Below are 24,035 nucleotides of genomic sequence, written 5' to 3'. Positions count from 1 at the left end.
ATTTAACTTCTGTAAGTAAATATTATGTAGGTATATTACGTTACATGTATACACTCAGAAGAAAATTAGTGCGATCCTTGTGCTATGCTTCGTCTTCAAATGGTTTTCAAGATTACCTACCTTTTTACACCCCCAAAACATTCAAATTGCCCCTCGGTGGGGCGTATGCTCCATGTTGGTAATCACTGCGTTACATGCTGACACAGAAAGCTGCCACTGCGGGAAAAAAATGTGTATTGTCATTTTTTTTTGGTAGGTATTTAAAATGTTATCAGACTGACGTTCCCATACCGTAGCCCATTTTGAACCTTTAACCTTACCACTGCCAGCCAATTTTTACTAGGTGGACACTTGTAGGCTAGCTTTAAAAATATGAAATAGGAACGGAATGATAAATATTTGTGAAAACTTAGCAACACAACATGTTTATCAAGTTTATCGTGAATATTTTCACACTAAAATGATAAATATTGTTTAGAAAATATACACAGAATGTTTATTCAGAAGTTATGACGTTTACAGGAACCCGCGAATATATTCGTCTGTGGCCTGACGCGACATACATGCTTTGGCGAGTTAATTCGTCCGTGACACGGATCAGGTTAAACGAACATTATCAGTTAGCAAAATCTGCCGAAATCGCTAGAACAGTGAGGTCACCTCACGCGTATCGCGCTACATCATGAATCGCACGAGTCAATGAACAGTTTTTTTATTTTCTGCAGGCCTACACATTTTCAGCTCACGTCAAAATCGCATGTTCTTTGTTTTTAGTGGTTTTCTCTGTGGATTTTCTATTAAATTATTATCTATGGTCTGCTGATTATCTATGGATGCAATATCGCAAGTAATTTTAACGTACGCACACGTAGAAATTGTTAAAATTAATTGTAATTACCATGAAAAATAATTCAAAATACTAATAAATTAGAGTTGGCACTTTCCATAATTGAATTTATAGAGATGGTGATGATTCAAAATATTCTGTGGAATAACCATAGACTAAATTTATCACCGTGTCAGCATGTGACGTGATCATAATCGCCGCATTAGTCACAATATTTTAATGTTTAATTTGTGTTAATGAAATGTTGATATACTTAATATGGTGTGCATTATAATATTCCAAATAAATAAAAGACATTCTGTATTGGATGAAAAGTTTATTATGAAATTCCACTATTAGTTTATAATTGTTTTCATACACATCACAGCGCATTAATCAAGTAAGTATAAAATTTAATAAATGTTATTAAATAAATGCAATTAGAAACTTACACAATATAAAAACTTTCCATAAAATAAATACTTAGATAAGAATGCACAAATTATTTATCATATTATGTACTAATTTTTCAGTGTCTCTCACATCAAATTAATAATGATGGGCAAAACTTCATATTATGTAAGAATGTAGACTGGAAGAGTGTCTAAATATGTAGATATATTATTTTCAAATTGTACACAAAAGGCAGGACATTGATTCTACAAAAACCCTTATGTGGGATTCTAGTGATTAATCTAAAAATAGTATGTAAATAATAAAACCTACTTTAATGCTGGCTACTAATTATTATTTCACATCAATAGACACATGTAATTAAATGCGGTACCATACAGTTCTAACTAGTTCAAAAGCTTGCACAAATACATCAAGACCGTCAAAGTTGACAAACAAGCAGTTTTACATATTTGGGAGCAACATTCTCAATGGTTGAAATATAATTAAGTAAATGACAACCAATAGAAAAATTTTAGTATGCGAAAATCTTTCCACTACCCATTGATCAATAGACATTTGTAAAATTACAGTAAATAATTGAAATTTGATTATTTGGTTTTCTTGGGGATATCGTCAATCTTTTCATCTTTGTCCAATTCATCATCAGAGCTGTCACTATCACTCGAACTGCTTGAACTACTTGAACTGCTTGAACTGCTTGAACTACTTGAACCATCTTCTTTCTTCGGAGAATCTTTCTTTCCACCTTTTCTTGTGGGAGTTTCAGTGCTAAAAATATAAGAATATAATTTATTGTTTCACAATGACAATAAGAAATACTAGCCTATGATTAGCTGAACATGATCAATGAGTTACATATTTAAGATTATGTCTTCTCTTTAAGGTGCCATCTTCTATTGAAGGTTGGCAACTAAACTGGAGTACATTTACCTATCCTGCCCCGGTTGTATCAGAGATTGCATAGTCTGCCTATGACTGCTTTCCTTTAATCATTCCTTGTACATATTATGACCTGGAATACTTCTCATTGCAGGAAATATGCCCGAAGTACACAACAGTATTAGATAGCAGCTGTATGTTGTATTGGTTTATTGGCATGTTTTAAAACATCTGCATTGATGACGTGATCAGCCCAGGAAATCCTGATCTGATACAGCCACATTTTGAAAGCAGTCATTCTTCTGAATATCCCATAGGCACTCGTAGTCTAATAAACTCAGTCAAACCACACTTTAATGCATAGCGACCTCAGTCATGGCATTCCCAGTCATAAACAACTTAAGATGCCTTACATCAAAAGACCTGGTATGGTACAGGCGGATTTAGTTGGTAGGACCGTTAGGTATTTGTCTGACTATTCATTCCTTTAATGTCCAGGTTTCGACTCTGTAAACAACTACATATGCAATGTAGCACCTGATTGCCGTAGATAGAGTGCCCAGGCTTATGTTTTTTCAATTCTGATATTGATTTCATGGTCTGGACTCGTACAAAATAAATTCAATAAGTATGCCATTTTTGCTTCAAAAATTTATCAACGTCAATACATGGAGAAATCGGATCTTTCTATTTAAATTAACAAAACATTCAGAATATATTGAATTTTATAATTGTATAGTATGTTACAGCCACTTGAAATGACCGAATAATTAAAATAGATAAAAATTTGGCCAACAAGATTCATAATACTCATAATATAAAACCAAACTTACGGATTTATAACAGAAAGAAGGCTAGCTACACTCGGGTCAGATACAAAGGATTGGTCAACTTTTTTATCGGCTTTCGTCAACAATTCCTCCACTTCTTCTTTCGGACGGTTTAATACGACTCCGAGTGTTTCTAAAGCACCTTCCTTAGCTTCAGCAAAACCGCTTTCCGATAAGTAAGTCAAAGCAGTCTAAAAAACAATAAACCATAATGATATTAGAACAAGAATCTAACATTCATAAATCTTGCATAACATATTCAATACTGAATAAAATATATACTAAATAAAATACACCAGTAATAAGTAGTCCGTACTAAAATGTATGTATGTACGCAGAAATTATTATGTACATAATAATGTTTTCGTAAATATGTAAGTAGGTCTAATTTATTTTCACCTATCCTTTGTAAAAAAACACATTATTTAAAAATTGCATGATGTTTTATTCGACTTTTTTGACATACACGAAAATCTTCGGAAAAAATTAATCACGTAAATCGAGGGCTTACTGTATAATGTATATGATTAAAATATGCAAACTCACAGCTGCGTAGCTAGGTCTCTTATTGGCCACAGCCAGGCGGGTAAACTTGAGAAGAGGCTCAGGCGATGTGGGAACTCCGACGGCTTGCGCTTCGGAGGAAAGCCGATCAACAGCGAGTTTAGCGTCTTCCAGTCGGCCCGCGGGCACCAACAGAGCTACCACGTCACTCAACATATTGCCGGTCCACCTTTAAATAGGGCATAATAACTATGTATCACCATAATTCAATATTAGCTTCACTTGGATTAATTCAATTCTGATACTCCAATCAGTTAAGCACCCTCACAAACATTATGACACAGGATTCCCACAATTCATGACAAAATAACATGTGAATTTGACCTGGCCATGGGATTCGGTCCTGCGGTCAAACAAAACAAGAAGCGAATATTCTGGCTACTTCTAGAAAGGCGCCAAATGTTGAATATGAACATTTTTCTTGGATGTGGATAAAATCTATTGTGTTGTAATAAAAATAGCATTTAAAATTCATAAATACCTCACAAGCATTAAATATTGCAGTAAAACCATGTTAAATCGACAGAACAGAAAATCGAAAAAAAAATCGAATTACGAACCTACAAAATACAAAACGTGAATTTTTTTTGTTCAAACTTTGTAAAATTGTTAAAATCTCTATGAATAGATTTTATGAATTTATAAAGCGTATGTATGCATGTGTAGTAGTATTTATAAATGAAATAAGTCGGCTTGATCACTAATTGGCCGAAATTAAGATCTAGTGGCTAATAACTGATATGCTGCGCCCGTAAGTTGGTGCAATCAGTTGACAACACTGGCAGCAAACCATTGAAAAACAACCATAAATACGTTTTGTAAGCAGAAATACTATACATATATAGTTTCGGACAAAGCAATATTCTATTGATTACTGATTTCCGGTGCAGACATCTACCAAAAAAGAATGACTAATTTGCAATAATTGTCGGTGGTCGATGGATTTTGACAAATTCAAGTGTTGTTTAAACGATGGAGTGTTGCTATTTTTATAATGAATATAAGTTATGTTTGGAATACTTTAACCGTGCATTTACAATTAAAACATTCAATTATTTAATGTTTATATTAACCATTAAATATATATTGCGTAGTTTTCATAGTATTACGTACCATTGCAAAGCAATTAAAAAATTTCAGGAAATAGTGATATAGTCAAGATAATCACGGTTTTGGTATTTGTCATTTCATTGACATCGTTGCATAGGTTTACATAACGTCAACATCACCAGCTTCATTCAGTGTACCCACCGCGAGTTCAATCTACCGCACTGATTAGCGAGTTGTTATCACGTCGGTCACTCAAAGCAACTTGAATCCACAGAGCGGTAATCTACCACACCGATTGCGCAACAGGATAAATTAGTTGCGCAACAGTTTTACAACTTATTTAAGTATTTTTGAAATGCGCGTGAGCACTAGACAAAACGAAATGTCATTGTGTAATTTCTATTGCAATTATGTACCTAAGTATTTGCTTCAAATTATAAAATGACAATAAATTCGCAGATGAAGGATCGTTTACTACTGTGATAATATCTCCACATATTACTCGCCATAGGATGTAGTCAGAAGGAATATTTTTATAATTAAAACGATACTGTAATGAACAATGACATTAATATGGACGAAGCATCTAGAAAATAAAATGACACTCACTTTGTGTCGGGTCTGCCGGATGGCGAAATTCATATTTTAATATCGGTATCCTACGCTCAAATTAACATTCTGCTTGCAAGCGGTCTGGCGACACCGCTGGGTCTGCCCATACAAAATTTCTGACTGTCAGGTTTCGACTCCACCGTTATTATTGTGTTACAAAATGCCAATGTGCCTAGTTAAAAATTGTAAAAAAATCTACTAAACACTCCAAGAAAGATGGGATATCACTTTGTATGTGTTAGTATTATTTATTATTTATAAAATGCCATTTTAAGATATTGATGAATGTTTATTCAATGCAATTGAATGACAGGAACCATTGGACAGTCAGTCGCCTGTGATTCGCTGCGCTCACTTGCGTCTAATCTCCGAGAAGTCGTAAGTAACGGAGAATCTGTTTCTAACGCAATGAGTCATGACACTAATACGCCATTACAATAAAGGTTATATTACTATAAATTCTCGAAGCTTGTATCGCATAATGGAAACGGATACGTCAATGGTCACGTGACATCTACCTATACATCTGTGAATGACTTTCATGCACAATTTCTCGTGCGCGCCGGGTATGAAGTGAGTCGTCCATTTAATATGTCATTGGTAATGAATGAAAATCACAGAACATGCTTGAATCTTTTGACATTCAATTTGACATTACAATATTACTGTCAATTTAAAAAGGAATAAAAAATAACCTAAACTACACAATTCTAGGCGAAACCAATATGAAACAAATATTGTATGAAAATGTAATTAACTTTTAAATATATTCAAAATGTAATTAATACAATTTCTGGTTACATGTAAATTGTTTGTAAAACATTTCACTGTGAGACAATTCGCCGTGAGCTTTCTTATCAGAAAGAGGTGACCGTATACTATACGGTCTCCAATTTTATTAGATTCAATATGAACATTAATTCAATTTTCATAGCTGATTTTGGCAAAATTCATGAATTCATGAATTCATGAATGAAAACCTCACCTAACCTAACCTAACAAATAATCCAGTATATCGGCTATTTTCAAAATTTGTTTGCTACTGGCTTCCTGTAAAGTGTAAACCGACTAGAACCGTGTTTTATTTAGACACAAATTTTATGTCAGTACTATACAACCCAAAGAGGTTGGACGGTCTTTAATATATGGCCATATATTTCCGATACAAAATTTCACGGTGAACTGCATACGTACAAGTTTCCGGACAACACAATTTCTATATAATGTACTATTTTCCGCGGCCAACTGAAGTTGCAGAAAATACTCGCGACAAACATCTCGACCCGTGGAACTATTCACGGATTCAAACATGGGTTGAATAGACATATCATTTATCATGGATAAAACCGTACAACACCTGCGTCACGTTTGAATACACCTGAAAGCTTAGTCTTTCTCCTAATAATCAAAAATTCTATAGAAAAATGAAAAAGTTGTTACACTATAGACTTCACTCTGTCAGCTGGTTGCTCCTCAACCCTAGTCCAAATTTCCCAAGCAATCCTTCCAAATTTATCCTCCACAGTGTCGGGTGCTTGCGGTTCCAGTGCATACTTCTGTCTTACAGCCTCCAGCCCGACACTCAAAGCTGCACCCAACGTATCACGTTCAGGTTTGCCTGAGGTAATATCTGAAACAATAATAGTAAACACGTTGCGGTACTTTTCATTTTATGAATGTCTAATTACGGTATTACCTACCGATGCATGCTCTAATTGTGCAACTCTGATATTGCCTACACAATATTGGCCAAAAAGGATAATTTATTTACAAGTATTATAAGATAATTTGTAATATAACAATAATTGTTCTACAGCAAAACTTGGAGTGTCGTTTGCAAATCGATACTGAAATTGCATTTGTCACGCAAGATCTTACTCATTAGACCCCCCTGGATTAAAATACATATAGGAAATAATAAGTTACCCTTGGTCGGTGGTGATTTCTCTATATCTTTATTGGGGAGATTTCTGACCATGGATTGGAGCAGATGTTCCAAAAGAGGCTGCCGGTTTGCCAATCGGAACATGACCATGTGTGACCAGATCAAAGGATAGTGGTCGCACGCGCCGTCAGCGTCAATCATGCGTATAATCTGATAAATAACAAAATGAAACATAAATACACAATACAAAATATTTGCCAACTATTGAGGGAAGAGAATAATGATAAATCGTGAATATGACTATGTAATAATTTTTGCAAATATCTTTTTTACAAAATAAATAATGAATATTACTGATTACTGAAGTGATAAAATTTAAGTGACTGTAAGCGATGGTGCCCACAGACGCGTCGGGCGCGCGAAGTCGGCGAATGCAGTGTTAATTCATAACCACACGTCTCTTCCCGCGCATTACCCTTCACCTATGTTATAAGCGGCCCAGGCAGCACAAAATAAATATTATTACAGCGCCTCTCATAACAAAGCAATAAAAATATTATATTATTTCGGGGCTTGTAATTAAAATTTACGATGACATTATTCAACCAGCGATAAACTGAACACGCAATAAAATAAAACAATGACTTCTCTGTAATTAAATAATTGCTTTCCGCCCGTCGATCGACGATGCCTCGCGCAGCATGTTTTTGCTCGCTGTGTTCAATGAATGGACTCATTGTATTTTCTTTCATTCGTATCGCCGAGAAGCGGTGATTCGCGAAAAAACGATGATTCATGCGGCGCGCGCGTATAATGCGTCGCCATATCCAGTGGGCGCTGGCGTATTTGATTACGTTGTATTTTCAATGATTTATGCGCCACTTGTAGAAATTTTGCGCGAGTGCGGCGCCCGACGCGTTCTGTGGGCACCATCGCTAAGGTTTATTCGAGCTTAGATGACAAATTCAGATAGCAAAAATATTACGTAGTGGGTTTGTAGAATTATTGTACTCGATATGTTACCATTCCTAGTGATTGATCGTCATATTAAAACAAATTAGGTAAGTAAATGAATACTGTCAGCAGTAAGTCCATGCACATGTAAACGGGTATTATTAAAAATCAATCACGATAATATAACGAATTCGCACTTGCCAGGGTCGCGATGAACAAGGCTTACCTTTATATGCAATGTGTTGCAATTAGGTGTGGACTACGTGATATTCACACCATAGATCATTGCAATAAAGTTAAACAGATTATTTTAAATAGTGTAACATCCAAACCGAGATAAAATTTAATCATCAAATGAATATGTATACCTACATAGAGTGAGTTCTCGACTTACAACCATCCAAACTTACGATGAACAAAAAAATTTAAAAAAATCCGTTTTCTTAAGTTTATCTCACCCCGCGTGCGCTGCTGATGTAAATAATAATTATGTAGCAATCGATTGCGTCATCTATATTATTTTTTAAATGTGCAGTTGCCAGCTAGTCATCCTTTGTGTGCGCATCTGGACGGTGGTTTATTTGCGGTTTAAATAGAAGCTAGGGCATGCCCGGCTATAAAGCATGTAAAGATCGTGTAACCCTTTTGTCGGGTGGAAATGTCGCCGGTTATAAGCTGAAGCCATTTTTAATTTATCATTCTAAAAATCCAAGAGCTTTCAATGGAATCGATAAGTCTATTTTACCGCTACATTATTGTTCGAATAAAAAGACATGGATGACACAATGCCTTTTTCAAGACAATTGTTTCATACCATAGCTGTTAAAATGTAATACGAAGCACTGAAAGAACTAGATGAACTTGACGAACCACCCAAAAAATTGTGCTAAAACACATAACTGCAGCTTTTAGCTAAATCAATGATGCAATTCAAAAATTTTAAAATTTGGACTCGGACACCGATTCGAAGGTACACCCGCCTCATTCAGCAAGCACTCGCCTGTTGTAATAAAATTCGACTACTGACCTGGGTGGCGGAACGGACCCCGTCATAAGTCGAGAACTCACTGTAATTTGAAAACAACTACTAGAAAAAACTCTTTGAAAAAATATGACCGCCAACGGAACTCTAACCCGCATCTGCTGGATATCTGAGGTGTTTTAAAATTATGGATGATCAATAAAGAATGTCTCAAAACAATCGAATTATTCGTTGAAACTAGTTTCTTTCAAAAAATATTGTAGATTTAGATTTAAGGCTTATTGTAGGTTGAAGAACTGATATTGTACCTCTTCCATGACTGCGGATTCAGGAACATAAACATGGGGAACGAGGTCATTGTACATCTGCATGAAGTTGTCTAGGGGCACAGATCGACACATCAAGGTGAAGTAATGGCGATAGTAAATACTCTCTTTACTAGAGTCACCGATCAGGTCGTAATTGGATTTATGTAACAACAACGCGTGAAGACGGTTCGCCAAATTTATGTCCTGAAAAAGAAAGAGAAAAAATAGGAAATGTGATAAAAACGATAAGAATAATTATTATTATTTACCTACGCTTAGATCATAGGTGGCCAACCCGCGGCCCGCGGGCCGCATGTGGCTCGCTGGGTGTCAACTTGTGGCCTGTGGCGCAGTGAGAAAATAAAAATAATATCAAATGCTACCTACCGCTAGATGTGCTAATTTCGGAAATTGAGATTCGATATTGGCTCAAGATTTTAAAAAGCACCGTGCGCTTTTTGCTGCATTTGTTACACAATTCTCTGTACACGTGAATTTATTACCAGGAAATTTACAAATGGAACATTGTGAACTATGTTGCGATGAACAGTTAAAGAAGAAATTCCATCAGGTTGGTTTGGAAGAGTTTTACAAAACATATTTGGACAAGGGGATTTCCCATCCTGCATTTTACAAACTTGTTCTAATGATGACTACGCTATTTGGAAACACTTACACGTGTGAACAGCTTTTTAGTCGGATGAAGCATATCAAATCCCGAGTGAGAACACAAATCACTGATGTGCATTTGGAAAACTGTTTGCGTGTAGGAACAACCTCACTCGATATCGATATTGATGAACTTAGTTCTGCCACACAAAATCAAACTTCTCACTAAAATTTATTATTTTTATACTTACTATTTTGCTTATTTTTTTATTATTTAAAAAAAGTCTAATCTAATAAATATGTTTGATTCTGATTTTTGTTTTATTTTATTAATATATATAATATATATTTCTTTTTTGTTTTGTACTATAAAATAGATCAGTTTTACGGCCCGGTAGGAAATCTCATTTTTAGAATCTGGCCCGGCTGCTGAAAAGGTTGGCCACCCATGGCTTAGATACATATGTATTATTATTCAGTTGTTCCACATTAGTTGCCAATTACCTTGAACAGGCTACTGCGTTCAGGAACTACTGGCCACCGGATAAACATATTTGTTTTTTCCTAAAATCAAAGGGCGCATAGAGATAACCAAGCTGCACGTAGACTAGTGGTCGGCAACTGGCGGTCTGCAAGTCGCATGCAGCCCAAACGCACATTTATTACGATCCACAAATGGTTGCCCATACTAACATTACACGTTGAATTATTTCAATAATAATTGTACGGTAAAACCTCGTTAATACGAATTCCATGGGACCGAAAATCGAAAAAAATTTCAAATTACGAATTATGAAATGTATGGGGGAAAAATATTTAAATTTCGAAAAAAAAAAAAAAATGATTTTCATTAATATCGTTTACGATCATAGACGTGTCTACCAAATTTCCGGTTCCGTGTGTATTAATAGGTCATAAAATGTCAGGGTTATTTTTATTACCTTCTTAAAATAAGTAATTTATGATGTTTTAAGAAAAATCTGTCACAATTTTCAATGACTGGCTCATGAAATAGTGTACTTTATTACAATTTATTGAATATTTTTATATGCCAGGACTATGAAATAATTTCGAATTACGAAATTGGAATTAAAGGTATGGTTTTATATGAAAATAATGTTCAAGGGACTTTTTTTTCGCGAAAATTTCGAATTATCCGTGTTCTTATTAATGAGGTTTTACTGTATATGACTAAAATGATTTAAGAATATATACATCATTTAATTTGTCGCAAATGGGTAGCAAGAAAAGAAGGCACTTCCGTTGCCATAATTCTGAAAAATTTATTTTTTGGATTTTCGTAGAAAAGCAGTGACTTACAAATGTTTTAGAGTCCCATTAATGTCAATGACATAGCAAACCGACCATAGATAGAAATTTTGATATAACAACATAGTACATTTGTGAACAAGCACATTTCATGTCATGAGTTTAAGAAAGAACAAATTTTCTTCTCGACAGACTGATTATGTATCTGCATGGTTCTTCACACTGTATTCAATTTAAATTTATATCCCGGGTATTAGAAATGGATATAGACAATTTGGCATGGGAAAGCAACCACAAGTCATATTTAGTAGAGAGACAGGGATGCATAGGGATTATCTCGATATCTGGGTTGGAAGGAAAGATCTACTCGATAGTGGTTTTTACAAGGAAGAATTATTTAGTTTTAAGTACAATTGCAGCGTCAACGTACACCCTATTAATCCATTAAATGCCGGGAGGTATTAGCATGGCGGTACACGGCGGGCCATGAATTTCAATGGATATATTAAAACTATATCATAACGACTTGTATTTCAGTAAAATATTTTACCATGATTCCAAGAGATGGCAGTGTATGTACAATATATTAAATTATTTAAAATAATTGACTGGGGCTAGTATGAGTGTAGCGTTTTTCATGGCTGGCGTTGCTCGTACGGAATTGTACACTCGTGGCATACATTCGATTAACAAATCAGGCTCTTGAGATGGAGCCTCTCCTAAAAGAGTATGGAGACATGGCGGGTGGTTGAGTGATGGAGGGAAAGCATGTTTATATCACTAACCTGCAATCGATAACGGCAAATATTCATAGCAGTCACAAAGAAATTGGTATCTTTTGGATCTTGTGCGAATAATTCTTTTCCTTCCAATTGATCCATAATCAGATACATGACATCATTTTTAGATGCCCCTGAAAAGTAAGATGGTTAATTATTAGGCAGCAAGTAATATAAGATATTACATATATGGAGCAAACACTATTCACTGATAACTAATTATACAAAAAACAAAATTAACGTGTCTGAAAATTTGTACATACACAGTTGGCCGTATAACAATCTATCGTGAGCCGTTGTATCAGAAAAAGGTGGCTGAGATCGAGTAGTAGAGTAGAGATAGAGAAATAAAACATTTAAAATACGCAAAAATCACCGGAATTTACGGCGAAGACAGAAGAAAATAGGTATATACATATATTAGAAATACAATCATATTATCATATATCTATTTTATATAAAATTTTGAATGATTCAAAAGTATGTTAGCGAGTAGGTGTTTGTAAGTATCAAATATCTGATACTAATAACAGCTTTATTATGAAATATTTGATAACAATCAATATCAAATAATGTTCTTATTAAATCTAATAAAATTACTGTCTGTAATGCTCCGCGAACAATGCATTATTTTTTTATCTCAATGCTATAGAGCTATCTCTTTCCGGTAAGACAGCTCACGGTGAACTGTGAAACCTAGTCCAATTCTGTTAACATAACGTTTAAGATGCTCAATCTTCATTTGAAAAATATAGATAAAAAATGTACATATATGTATTACTTACTATCTTTATAAAACATTTCCATAATATAATAATATGTTGCCAGAGACGGCTGTACACCGCATTTGGAAAACTCCATCAGAATACTGCAAGCCTTTTCTTCAAATTGAAACCTTTGCAGAGATAGACAATATAATGTCGCATTCAGCGTACCTATATTCGGTGTAAGACCCTGCAAAAAAGGACAGCATTGAAAGCATTAGTCTTTAGCATTTTATAAACCCAAAGTTAAAAGAAGAATTGCGCTGGGTAATAAATGTCACTTCGGTCTAAATTTCGGTAAAGTTCGCTAAATTACACTTATTGCTATAAATGCGAAAAGTATGGTATCTGTCAATAATTTTCAGATATTTTATGGGTTATCATATGAAAATAGATTACCCTATATCAGGGAGTGCGAACCTATGGCACGCGTCCCACTAGTGGCACGCGAGATGATTTTGCATGGCATGCGAATATTTCATTTTGAAGAGAAAAGAAATTACTATTTTATTTACACCCGATCGATCCTCTTTTTGCATGGTTTCGAAATAACACGATTTAAAAAAGTACTGATTATTTTTTATTTACACTGATTTTTTTGCTTTAAGTAGCACAGTTTAAAAAAAACTAAAAAGAATAAAAATATTTACAGTATAACCCCTATTTTACGTTTTTTAAGGGACTGAAGAAAAAAAACCTAATTGGAGGGAAAATGTAAAAGGGGGGTATTGAAAAAAAGAACATGTTTCTAAAAAAATAACGTTTTATTAAAAAACAACATTCAATTAAAAATTTTGCTGAAAATTTTTTTATTTTTTATTAAAAAATCATGTATATTAGTTTGTTGCATTTTTGTTTTTTTGTTATGTAAAGACCAATCACCGTGCGCCATTCTAAAGACACGGAGTTTTCCCTCCAAACACCTTACACCGTTCGAATGTCACGACCCAATCATTGTCAAGCGCACGTAACTCGCATATTTTGAATATTTCTGACGTAAATCGCGGGAAAGAAAAACGTAAATGCGGGTATTAAATGTACTGAAATAGATCGGGACTGAAAAAATTACACGCAATTGCCGGGAAAACGTGAATTCCGGGCACGTAAAAACGAGGTTATACTGTATGTATGTAAATATTTATCAAAAAATTGCATTGCAATGGACCGGACCGCACACGCCACCGGTGCATACTTATTATATTGTCACCGGATGCCGCCCAGACATACATACGTACATATATGGTGCCAGTATACATACAAACCTTAAGAAATATATTATCGGCAGTCATTCAAATATTATAACTGCTTGTTATTTTGCCTCAAACATAATCTCTAAAAATGGAAAATCGTTCAGCGATGGAGAATATAATATGAAAGAAGAGTGGTTTAAATGCTTCCCAGATCTCTTTCAGAATTTTGAAAAGAAGGAAAAAAATATTCAGAATAAAAGATCGGCTATAAATACAATGAAATATAGAATATCAAGAACTCAATTGTAATTTTTTTCAATAGTATAATTCTTTTACTTTTAATAAAATTTTTATAGAAAACTTTAAAAACCTCTTTTATGTTCAAAAAATCAAATCATTTAAACAAATACTTTTTGAATTATTAATATTTGATTGTTGGAAGTCAATTTTGCATTCTACATACAAAAGTAAAGTCGGTCACCAATGTGCTGAGAAAATAATATATTACCTGTGAATCCATGTCCTTCAACAAATCTAGAGTCATCTGCCATCTCAGATCGACACCTTCTTTTAAAAAGCCTACCACCGAGAGAAGACCATTATAAACGGTAGTATTCAACTTCACACCGGCCGCTTTTGATTCTTCAAACAGTTGATACGCTCTCTCGGCCTGAAATCATAAAAAAAAAAAACGTTTCAAAAACTGCCAGTAGATGTAAACGAATTTTTGTAAAATTTGTTATACACACAATACAAACAGCATGTATAAAATTACTCAGGCATGGTAAAATCTGTAGTTACATATATTGAACATAAAAATACCCACTATTGATAATCTTTATAATATTAAAATGTCATTACCACATAATAAGTAGGTACAGTACACTCTCAGTAATCAGCCGCTAGATTATCAGACAACTACTATATATTTTTACTAGTTGAAAGCACTAAATCAAGCTTTACAATTCGCCAGTATTCGATTGTCAAATTCAGTAGTCCGCCGCTTACAAGTATACAACGCAGATGAGACGGGTTTATTTTGGAAACTTCTCTTTCGTAAAATGTACGTTCATCGCGAAGAAAGTATTGTACCAGAGAGGAAAGTGCCCAAGGACCGCATAACAATTATGCCGTGCTCCAATGCAACCGGAACACAAACTGAAGCTTTTGGTCATAGGGAACGCCAGGAATCATAAGCCATTCAAGAATATCTGCCTCACTGAACAACTGGTTGTGTCAAGTGATTTACTGTTTAATATTTAGTTAATAAACTTAGTTAATAAATATGTATTGTTTAGTAAATACATGATTTTGATTATAAATAAAACCGTAATTTGCTAGTACAAATTTCTCAAAAAAACTATTTTTACAAAATACCTGTTTTAATTTTTACCATATTTTGTATGTATGCACTATAATCAGCCGCTTTCACTAATTGGACATTTGTCTGGTTTTTGGGGTGGCAATTTACTGAGAGAGTACTGTACTTAGTCTTGATAAGTGTGTTACAACCAAGATACCTATCGAACCATAAAAAAGCTATCGAATTTTGTGTTACTTATTAATATTATAATAAAATATCTTAGTTTGGTTGTTGTGTTGTCCCCAGAGTAAAGACGCAGTCAGAAATCCTCCTGCCCCTGTTGAAAATTTGAAAACGAGACCTCCCGTTGTGACGGTGATGGGTCATGTTGACCATGGCAAAACGATATTGCTCGATTCACTGAGGAATACCCACGTTGTCGACAGAGAATTTGGAGGAATCACTCAGCATATTGGTGCATTCTCAGGTATTTTGACTCATTTTATAATAATTTAGTATTGTGTGCTTGTCTGAAGAATCAATGTCTCCGGTAGCTGCGAAAAGGAAGTTAAACAAAGAATGCCATGAGTTAGTTGTCTTACCAAGATATCGACTGCTTAATCAGCAAACTAGCTAACTGCACTTTTGACCAAAAATGAGATTTCGATGGCATTTTGTTATAAAGCATGTTTTATATATGCTCACAAAATTTCAAATTCCTAAACCTATAAATAAATGCGTTATCGTTCTTCACACCAAACACCCAACTACAGGTGCCAAATTCCCAATATCGTAAATGGAACAACTCCGCTCTTTATATAATTTTTTTTATATATAATCCGCTGCTTTCACTAATTGGACACACTTGTCTGCTTTTTGGGGTGGCGGATTACTGAAAGAGTACTATAAGTCAAATTCAAAAAAGTCAAAAAAAAGGTACCTTCAATCAATAGTAGTATTTTTTTAATGTCATACCTGGTAATATTTGCACATTCCTTGTATCATCGCGCAATATGATTCGGGGGTTTTAGTTTCCATGCCAGCAAAAACTGCCTCCGCGACACCCCTATCTCTGTAATAATTTTATTCAAGATTAATATTATTAAGTTTACGGTATTTACTGCCAACCCTTGATTGATGAACATGGTTGATTTTTTTATAATATAACACAAGATTGGACCTGAATTATAAACATTTGAACACATTTTTTTATCATGTCCGATCCTTAGAAGATCATAATATGGGAGGTCGTATTAACAGATTTTTTCTTTTTTTTAAAACACATTTAAGTACAACCAAAAATTGCTATCGTTAATGAAGTTATGATTATTTTCAATTAAGTTCTAAATTATTTTCTTATATTTGTCAATAATATTGTAAAATAAAGTGGGCTTAAAAATAAATAGCTTAGAATTCCTAGAAATAAATAAAGATTTCTACTGCAATAAAACATTAATTAATATTTTAAAATCCTAATTGCATCCCACTATTCACAATTCAAACCCCCTCCACTCAATTGTAACTTGGAAATTTTATCAGCCATCTCTTTCTCATATTACGAGGGTGGGTCAATAAGTCCTTAGAAAAGCCGACAGGTGGCGCGACTAGTACTGTAAGCGGTTTGTTTTCATGCAGCGGCACTACCGATTCAGTATGCTGCGAAGTTTCAATCAGATTGGTCGGGTTGTTGTGTGTTTCTCGTACATTTAAAAAAAAAATTTGCTTGTGGAAAATGGAAAAATGGAAAATGGAGAAAATTGAGTTTAGAGCTGTTACTAAACATTTTAATATAAAAGGGTTAACAGCAAAGGAAATAAAAAATGAGTTGGATTTAGTTCACGGCATATCTGCTCCTTCACTTGCAACTATTTATAACTGGTTAAATGAATTTAAACGTGGTCGTACATCAACAAAGGATGAACCACGCTCAGGACGTCCTGTAGAGGTGACTACACCAGAAATGATCAATAAAATCCACGATATGGTGTTAAGTGACCGAAGATTAAAGTTGAGTGAGATAATTGAGGTTACAGGGATCTCAAAAGGTAGTGTCATTTCTATTTTACATGACAAATTGGGCATGAAAAATATTTCTGCAAGATGGGTGCCGCGTTTGCTCACAGTCGACAATAAACGCAATAGGGTGGTGGCCTCTAAAGCCCTGTTGTCGCTCATGCAACGCAATCCGGATGAATTTTTTCGTCGCTTTGTGACTGTAGATGAAACATGGATACACCACTATACTCCCGAGATGAAAGAACAGTCAAAGCAGTGGATTGCGAAGGCAAACCGTGTCCAAAGAAGGCGAAAACCGTAAAATCAGCTGGTAAGGTTATGGCTACTGTATTTTGGGATGCACGTGAAATTATTTTCGTTGACTATTTGGAAAAAGGAAAAACAATAACAGGGGATTATTATGCATCTTTACTGGACCAGCTAAAAAACGAAATTGAAGAAAAACGGCCTCATTTAAACAGGAAAAAAATCCTCTTTCATCAGGACAATGCCCGTGTTCACACATGTTTACGATCAATGGCTAAAATTGAAGAATTGAAGTTCGAATTGGTCGACCACCCACCGTATTCGCCAGATTTAGCCCCCCCCAGTGACTTTTTCCTTTTCCCAAACTTAAAAAAATGGCTAAGTGGACAACGTTTTTTTTCAAATGAAGAAGTCATCGATCGGACAAATGCTTATTTTGAGGACCTTCCGAAAACTTATTTTTCTGACGGTTTAAAAAAAATTGAGAAACGTCTAATCAAGTGTATTGAGCTCCAAGGAGATTATGTTGAGAAATAAAAAAAAAAATACAAAAATAAAAACTGTTTTAATGCTTTTTTCTAAGGAATTATTGACCCACCCTCGTACATAGGCAGTTTTTTTTCTAACCCTCCTCCCCATAATACACAAACTCAAAAAAGTGTATTTTTTATATGTGGTGGATACCAATTAATTATAGATGAATTATCAGTAAACACTGAATCTCTTGAAAAGATTAAGATTCTGGTGTTCTATGAGGAAGCTAAATATGTACCATTCAAAGGATGTATTTTATAGGAAATAGAAAACTATGGATATAAATACCATTAGGACACGGATAAAAAATAAAATATAACAAAAACATTGATATCTCACTTCCAATTGACAGACGGTACGTTTACTTTGTTATTCTCGGTTTGTTGGAACCACTTCTCCTCGATCCACTCCTCGGGCGGAGGTTCAGACTCGTTGTAAAAGCACATCAGTTCCAAAAGCTGCTGGAGAGTGTCAGGAGAGATGGCGCCAGGGCTGTTGACCTCCAGTAAGTTGTAAACAGTTTTGGCGTCAGTCACCAGCGAATTCTTTATCACAGTTATTAAGTCTTGTTCGCATACCTGAAACATTTTAATTCTTTATTACTAATACGTACAATTTTCGCTTGTACAAGCGTCTCTATGAGCATAGCGAACACTTTCAAAGAGATGTATGTGAAATGGCAGATGGATTTATAGTTCTCCGTATGGCCACTATGATGTGTCAGCCAGAATATAGAAGTCGTACTCTAATGCATGGTCACTCATTGATGTCTGTCACTTTAACTTCCTGAGTAGTATGTCAATATAAATGTTACTTACTTCTGTTTTATCATTATAGACCGGTCTTGGGATGTAAGCCTCAATAGGGGGGTCGGCGTTTTTATGAGGTGACAGTTTCCTCAGTGGAGGATCGGATACGGTATACATAAATAACTCTTTATGTTCTTGTCGAATCCAATGAGCAGCTTTGCGACCGGATTCCTGTGCTAATGCGTACATACGTTTATTCATATTCGAAGTAGGAATAAGATACGGGTCGTCGTGAAACCTGTCAAATAAAATTGTTTATAAAATTAATACTACGAATTCCTTAGAAAAAAGCATTAAAACAGTTTTAATTTTTGTATTTTTTTTTATTTCTCAACATAATCTCCTTGGAGCTCAATACACTTGGTTAGACGTTTCTCAATTTTTTTAAACCGTCAGAAAAATAAGTTTTCGGAAGGTCCTCAAAATAAGCATTTGTCCGATCGATGACTTCTTCATTTGAAAAAAAACGTTGTCCACTTAGCCATTTTTTTAAGTTTGGGAAAAGAAAAAAGTCACTGGGGGCTAAATCTGGCGAATACGGTGGGTGGTCGACCAATTCGAACTTCAATTCTTCAATTTTAGCCATTGATCGTAAACATGTGTGAACACGGGCATTGTCCTGATGAAAGAGGATTTTTTTCCTGTTTAAATGAGGCCGTTTTTCTTCAATTTCGTTTTTTAGCTGGTCCAATAAAAATGCATAATAATCCCCTGTTATTGTTTTTCCTTTTTCCAAATAGTCAACGAAAATAATTCCACGTGCATCCCAAAATACAGTAGCCATAACCTTACCAGCTGATTTTACGGTTTTCGCCTTCTTTGGACATGGTTCGCCTTTCGCAATCCACTGCTTTGACTGTTCTTTCGTCCCGGGAGTATAGTGGTGTATCCATGTTTGAACTACAGTCACAAAGCGACGAAAAAATTCATCCGGATTGCGTTGCATGAGCGACAACAGGGCTTTAGAGGCCACCACCCTATTGCGTTTATTGTCGACTGTGAGCAAACGCGGCACCCATCTTGCAGAAATTTTTTTCATGCCCAATTTGTCATGTAAAATAGAAATGACGCTACCTTTTGAGATCCCTGTAACCTCAATTATCTCACTCAACTTTAATCTTCGGTCACTTAACACCATATCGTGGATTTTATTGATCATTTCTGGACACCTCTACAGGACGTCCTGAGCGTGGTTCATCCTTTGTTGATGTACGACCACGTTTAAATTCATTTAACCAGTTATAAATAGTTGCAAGTGAAGGAGCAGATATGCCGTGAACTAAATCCAACTCATTTTTTATTTCCTTTGCTGTTAACCCTTTTATATTAAAATGTTTAATAACAGCTCTAAACTCAATTTTCTCCATTTTTGTAAATGTACGAGAAACACACAACAACCCGACCAATCTGATTGAAACTTCGCAGCATACTGAATCGTTAGTGCCGCTGCATGAAAACAAACCGCTTACAGGACTAGTCGCGCCACCTGTCGGCTTTTCTAAGGACTTATTGACCCACCCTCGTATCTTGATGAAATTTTAATTTAAATTCTAATTGATTTAAGTTTTGTATATATTCTAGATCTAAGAACTATATTCTGTGTTAGTTGTGCATTTACCATTGGAGAGAGTACATAATACCTGAAGATGCCAAAAGGTAAAACCTGGGTTGCAAAACATGACTGCAATAGAAGTACAAGTACAAAACTTAAATTAATTAGAATTTACAATTGATTTTACACTGTTATGTCTTCAAGAGGGATATTCACGGAGCGCCTAAACATCCAAATAATTTAGGTGGAAAGGTAGAATGAACTCCATTTCATTTCCAAGCACCCGATATTGTGAACTTTTTAAAAATCTTAAAGTCTCAATCTCAATCAAAATCGTGAAGCATACAACGAGTTAAATGGCTATCTATAGACAAGTCAGATCCACTCAGGATTAGTTGGTAATTGACTCCACACACTTTCAGGAATTTACTGTTGCATGATAAACAAGAAGCACTCTTCAAAGTTGTATTTGGAGTATCTCAGGAAAAATATTCCGGTTGTGAATGGCGTGCATTAGATAATGAATACCCAACATCCTGAACTGGAATATAGTCTTCAAAGACAGAGCCTCTCTTTGACAATGCCAACTGCTTCAGCTTGTCAAGAAATGATGAAGAAATATAGGGCACCATTTTCATCCATCAAAGAAAACCAAAACAATTCTCTATAAAACCCGTATATGCCTAATATTACCGTATGGAACAGAATACAAAGCACTCAGTAAACAGGAAGAGAAAGAGATATCTTTGCCGGCCGAATCTAAGATGGCTGGTCTGCGCCATGATAAATTTAAGAATGCCGGCCAAAGCAACTGGAGAGCAACAGCACTGAATCGTTCAGGATGGAAAAACCTTTTTAAAGGTAACAGTTTTAGTGCCATAAATGATGAACATAACACCCTTTTTTATGAGGATTGGTTATAAGTGGGTCCCTACACAGTTAATAGATACAACACCATCTTAATCTGCACTCAGAAACGTCAACAAATTGCTTCCCCCATTTCATAGACGCAATTTAATTCTTAGTCAAAACGTCAATATCAACTTAAGGCTATACCTCAGTTGAGGCACGGTCTAAAAAGATCGTGGCTAGGCGATGCGCGGATTGCGGGTCGCGGGTGCAAATGACGCATGCCGAACGAAATATAATTTATCATATAAATCCAACATGTGTCCATTTAATGTTCTGTTTATCGTTCTATCAGTAACTATAATAATATATTCATTGACATGTTTTCTTTTTAAAGTAAATGGGTAACGTTTTTAGTCATCTTTACACGATTTAAGAATTAATACCCCCGTCGTTATCACGAAACAAATTGACATGTTCCCAGCTCGACGTTCTCTCTCCGAATGGCAGCGAGTCGAAAATTTCGTCGCGCCTATAGTTGAAAATTATTTGCCGCTCCACTGATGTATCACCTTAACAGTCAAACACCTAAACTGGGTAAACATCATTGAATGACATGTCATCAAACATTATTGAGACAAATTTATGCATTATTTTTTTCAGCAATATTGCTCTATACTCTATACCGGTGGTCTCCAAACTCAATAAGGATGTGAATTACTTTCAGAAATTGAAATTGTCTGGTGAGCTACTTACTTATACATATTCCTTCTATATATGTTTTTTTTATCATTGTCCTTTATCTTACCTTACATAATATTATTATATTACTTAAAATAAATCAGGACTTATTAGGATTACAAACAAAATAATAATTGAAAAATATCTTGATATTATTGTGAGTAAAAGTAAAAATAATTAGTGATAAGAATGGCATTCACTTTCCTCCACAATTTATTCAATTCTCAGTGAGTACCTTGTCACTCCCAGCTGAATGCAATTATCAAGATGTACATCTGCGAGCCTTGAACAAAGTGTTTTTGGAGAGCATGAGCCCTCAACTGGTCAATAATTTTAACAAGTTTCATTACCTCGTTGAATTTTAGGAATTTTGCACACAGCGTCTGCTGGTGAATAATGCAGTGATAGGATGAGTGGAAACATTTCATCTTTCTGGTATAAGGAAATCATTGTTGACACCACAAAAAGCTCGAGCACCATCGGTAGTAATACCCACAAGAAATATGTTATTTCTGTGTCCAATAATAAAATTTGAGAGGCAAATTTTAAATATGATAAAATATCCTATGCGAGCTACCGAAAATGCCGCCGCGAGCTACTGGTAGCTCGCGAGCGACAGTTTGGCGATCACTGCTCTATACCAGTGGCGAAGAGTGGAAGTAGGCTGTTAAGATCCGACATAAATAGTGCACACCAAACTTTGTCAGTAATACGTATTTGTTTTCATTGAACCAATACCACTGTGTGTAGATAGTGTTTGTTAGTTTTTTTAAAATTCAATTAAACCCTGCCAAATCCAAGCCATAGTAGAATTATAATAGTCAAAAAATATTTGTTTATCTATAAAATATCTAAAATTATGACATTAAATCATATGATTTTTGATTTTTTATAGAAAGAACAATATTTTTTATCAATTGTGGTTTGGAATAGGCAGGGCTTAATGAATTTAAAAAAACTAACTAACACCATCTGTAATATGTATTCTTAATTCAACTAAAACAAATAAGTATGACTGACAAATTTTAGTGTGCACTATTTATGTTGAATCTTAACAGCCTACCTCCACCCTTCGCCACTGCTCTATACAACTATTAAAAAATCAAGGTGGGCTGTTTCAAATAACTGTCTTGTAAAATATTTCAAACGTAACTTTACTTTACGAAATATCACAAAATTTTTAAAAAATCAACATCAAAACATGTTTTTTACTGAATGTCAACAAAATTACATAGATAACATTGACGAATTGGGGTTACGTCGAGTTTGTATGAGCAAAGTCGCTTTTGCATTTGTTCAACCTTACAGTGACCCCCCACCTAGTATTCAAATATTCAGATTGACTTAAATACAGAGGATCAATTTAACATATCGAGCAGAATTCAAACCCACAATCCACCAATAACAAATACAAGTCGATGACATCTGCTTTTCAGGGAACATAGATGAATGATTGATAATATATAAACATAAACCTACTTGTAATGAGGCGCTGTAGGATCACGAGAAATAGTGTTAGCCAAAGCTTGCAGGATGTCAGTCGGGCCTCTCGGAATGCGCTGTGGAATTATTATCTCATTGTGTTTCTCTGAACTGCTCTGTACAGACGTGGAGGTGTATCTTTCAGATACACATGTCAAACAATAATTTAGAGGTTTGTTATACCTGTTAAATAATGACAAAGAGCAATATAATAGATATTTTCTTTTGGATGAGGATTTGGATGTTCTATCAAGATTAGTCGATGACCAAAATTTTAACATTGTTCATTTCAGTCAGTGTTAAGTAGACATAATAAGCCTAAAATCATTACTTTGAAATTTCTGTTTAACAACCGGTATACTGTATTGAATATAACTTTGAGGTTATGTCACAATAACATGCACATAATTACCTTATACTACGAATAACAGGCGAATAAATATTCATTTTGGCATACATTTTGTTACTTTATGCCAATAAATAACAACCGTAAGACGACTCTTGAAATAAACAAGCAGCTCGATCAATAACTTTCTGACAGATTCAAACCCTCCCTTCCCGAATATAATTGCCAGTATTGAAAAA

At 34.8% G+C, this 24,035-nt stretch overlaps 1 protein-coding gene across 1 annotated transcript; it reads right to left on the bottom strand.

Moving 5' to 3' along the window:
• Window positions 1–1,145: 1,145 nt before the first annotated feature.
• On the bottom strand, window positions 1,146–24,029 carry LOC147075558 (small ribosomal subunit protein mS39). Its single transcript, XM_085941844.1, has 14 exons — window positions 23,863–24,029; window positions 23,448–23,633; window positions 18,836–19,064; window positions 18,357–18,595; window positions 16,197–16,293; window positions 14,427–14,588; window positions 12,750–12,918; window positions 11,971–12,098; window positions 9,308–9,511; window positions 7,105–7,273; window positions 6,619–6,808; window positions 3,499–3,685; window positions 2,956–3,143; window positions 1,146–2,011 (listed from the first exon to the last, which is right to left on the bottom strand). Exons 1-14 carry the CDS (start codon window positions 23,907–23,909, stop codon window positions 1,831–1,833), a joined length of 2,376 nt encoding a protein of 791 aa, XP_085797970.1. The 5' UTR covers window positions 23,910–24,029; the 3' UTR covers window positions 1,146–1,830.
• Window positions 24,030–24,035: the final 6 nt, after the last annotated feature.

This window comes from Rhyacophila brunnea, unplaced genomic scaffold (assembly GCF_057557595.1).
Source record: "Rhyacophila brunnea isolate RB1 unplaced genomic scaffold, BYU_Rbru_1.0 scaffold_14, whole genome shotgun sequence".
Lineage (NCBI taxonomy): Eukaryota > Metazoa > Arthropoda > Insecta > Trichoptera > Rhyacophilidae > Rhyacophila > Rhyacophila brunnea.
The sequence above is the reverse complement of the archived record's forward strand: the minus strand, read 5'-3'. Positions and strand labels throughout refer to the sequence as shown.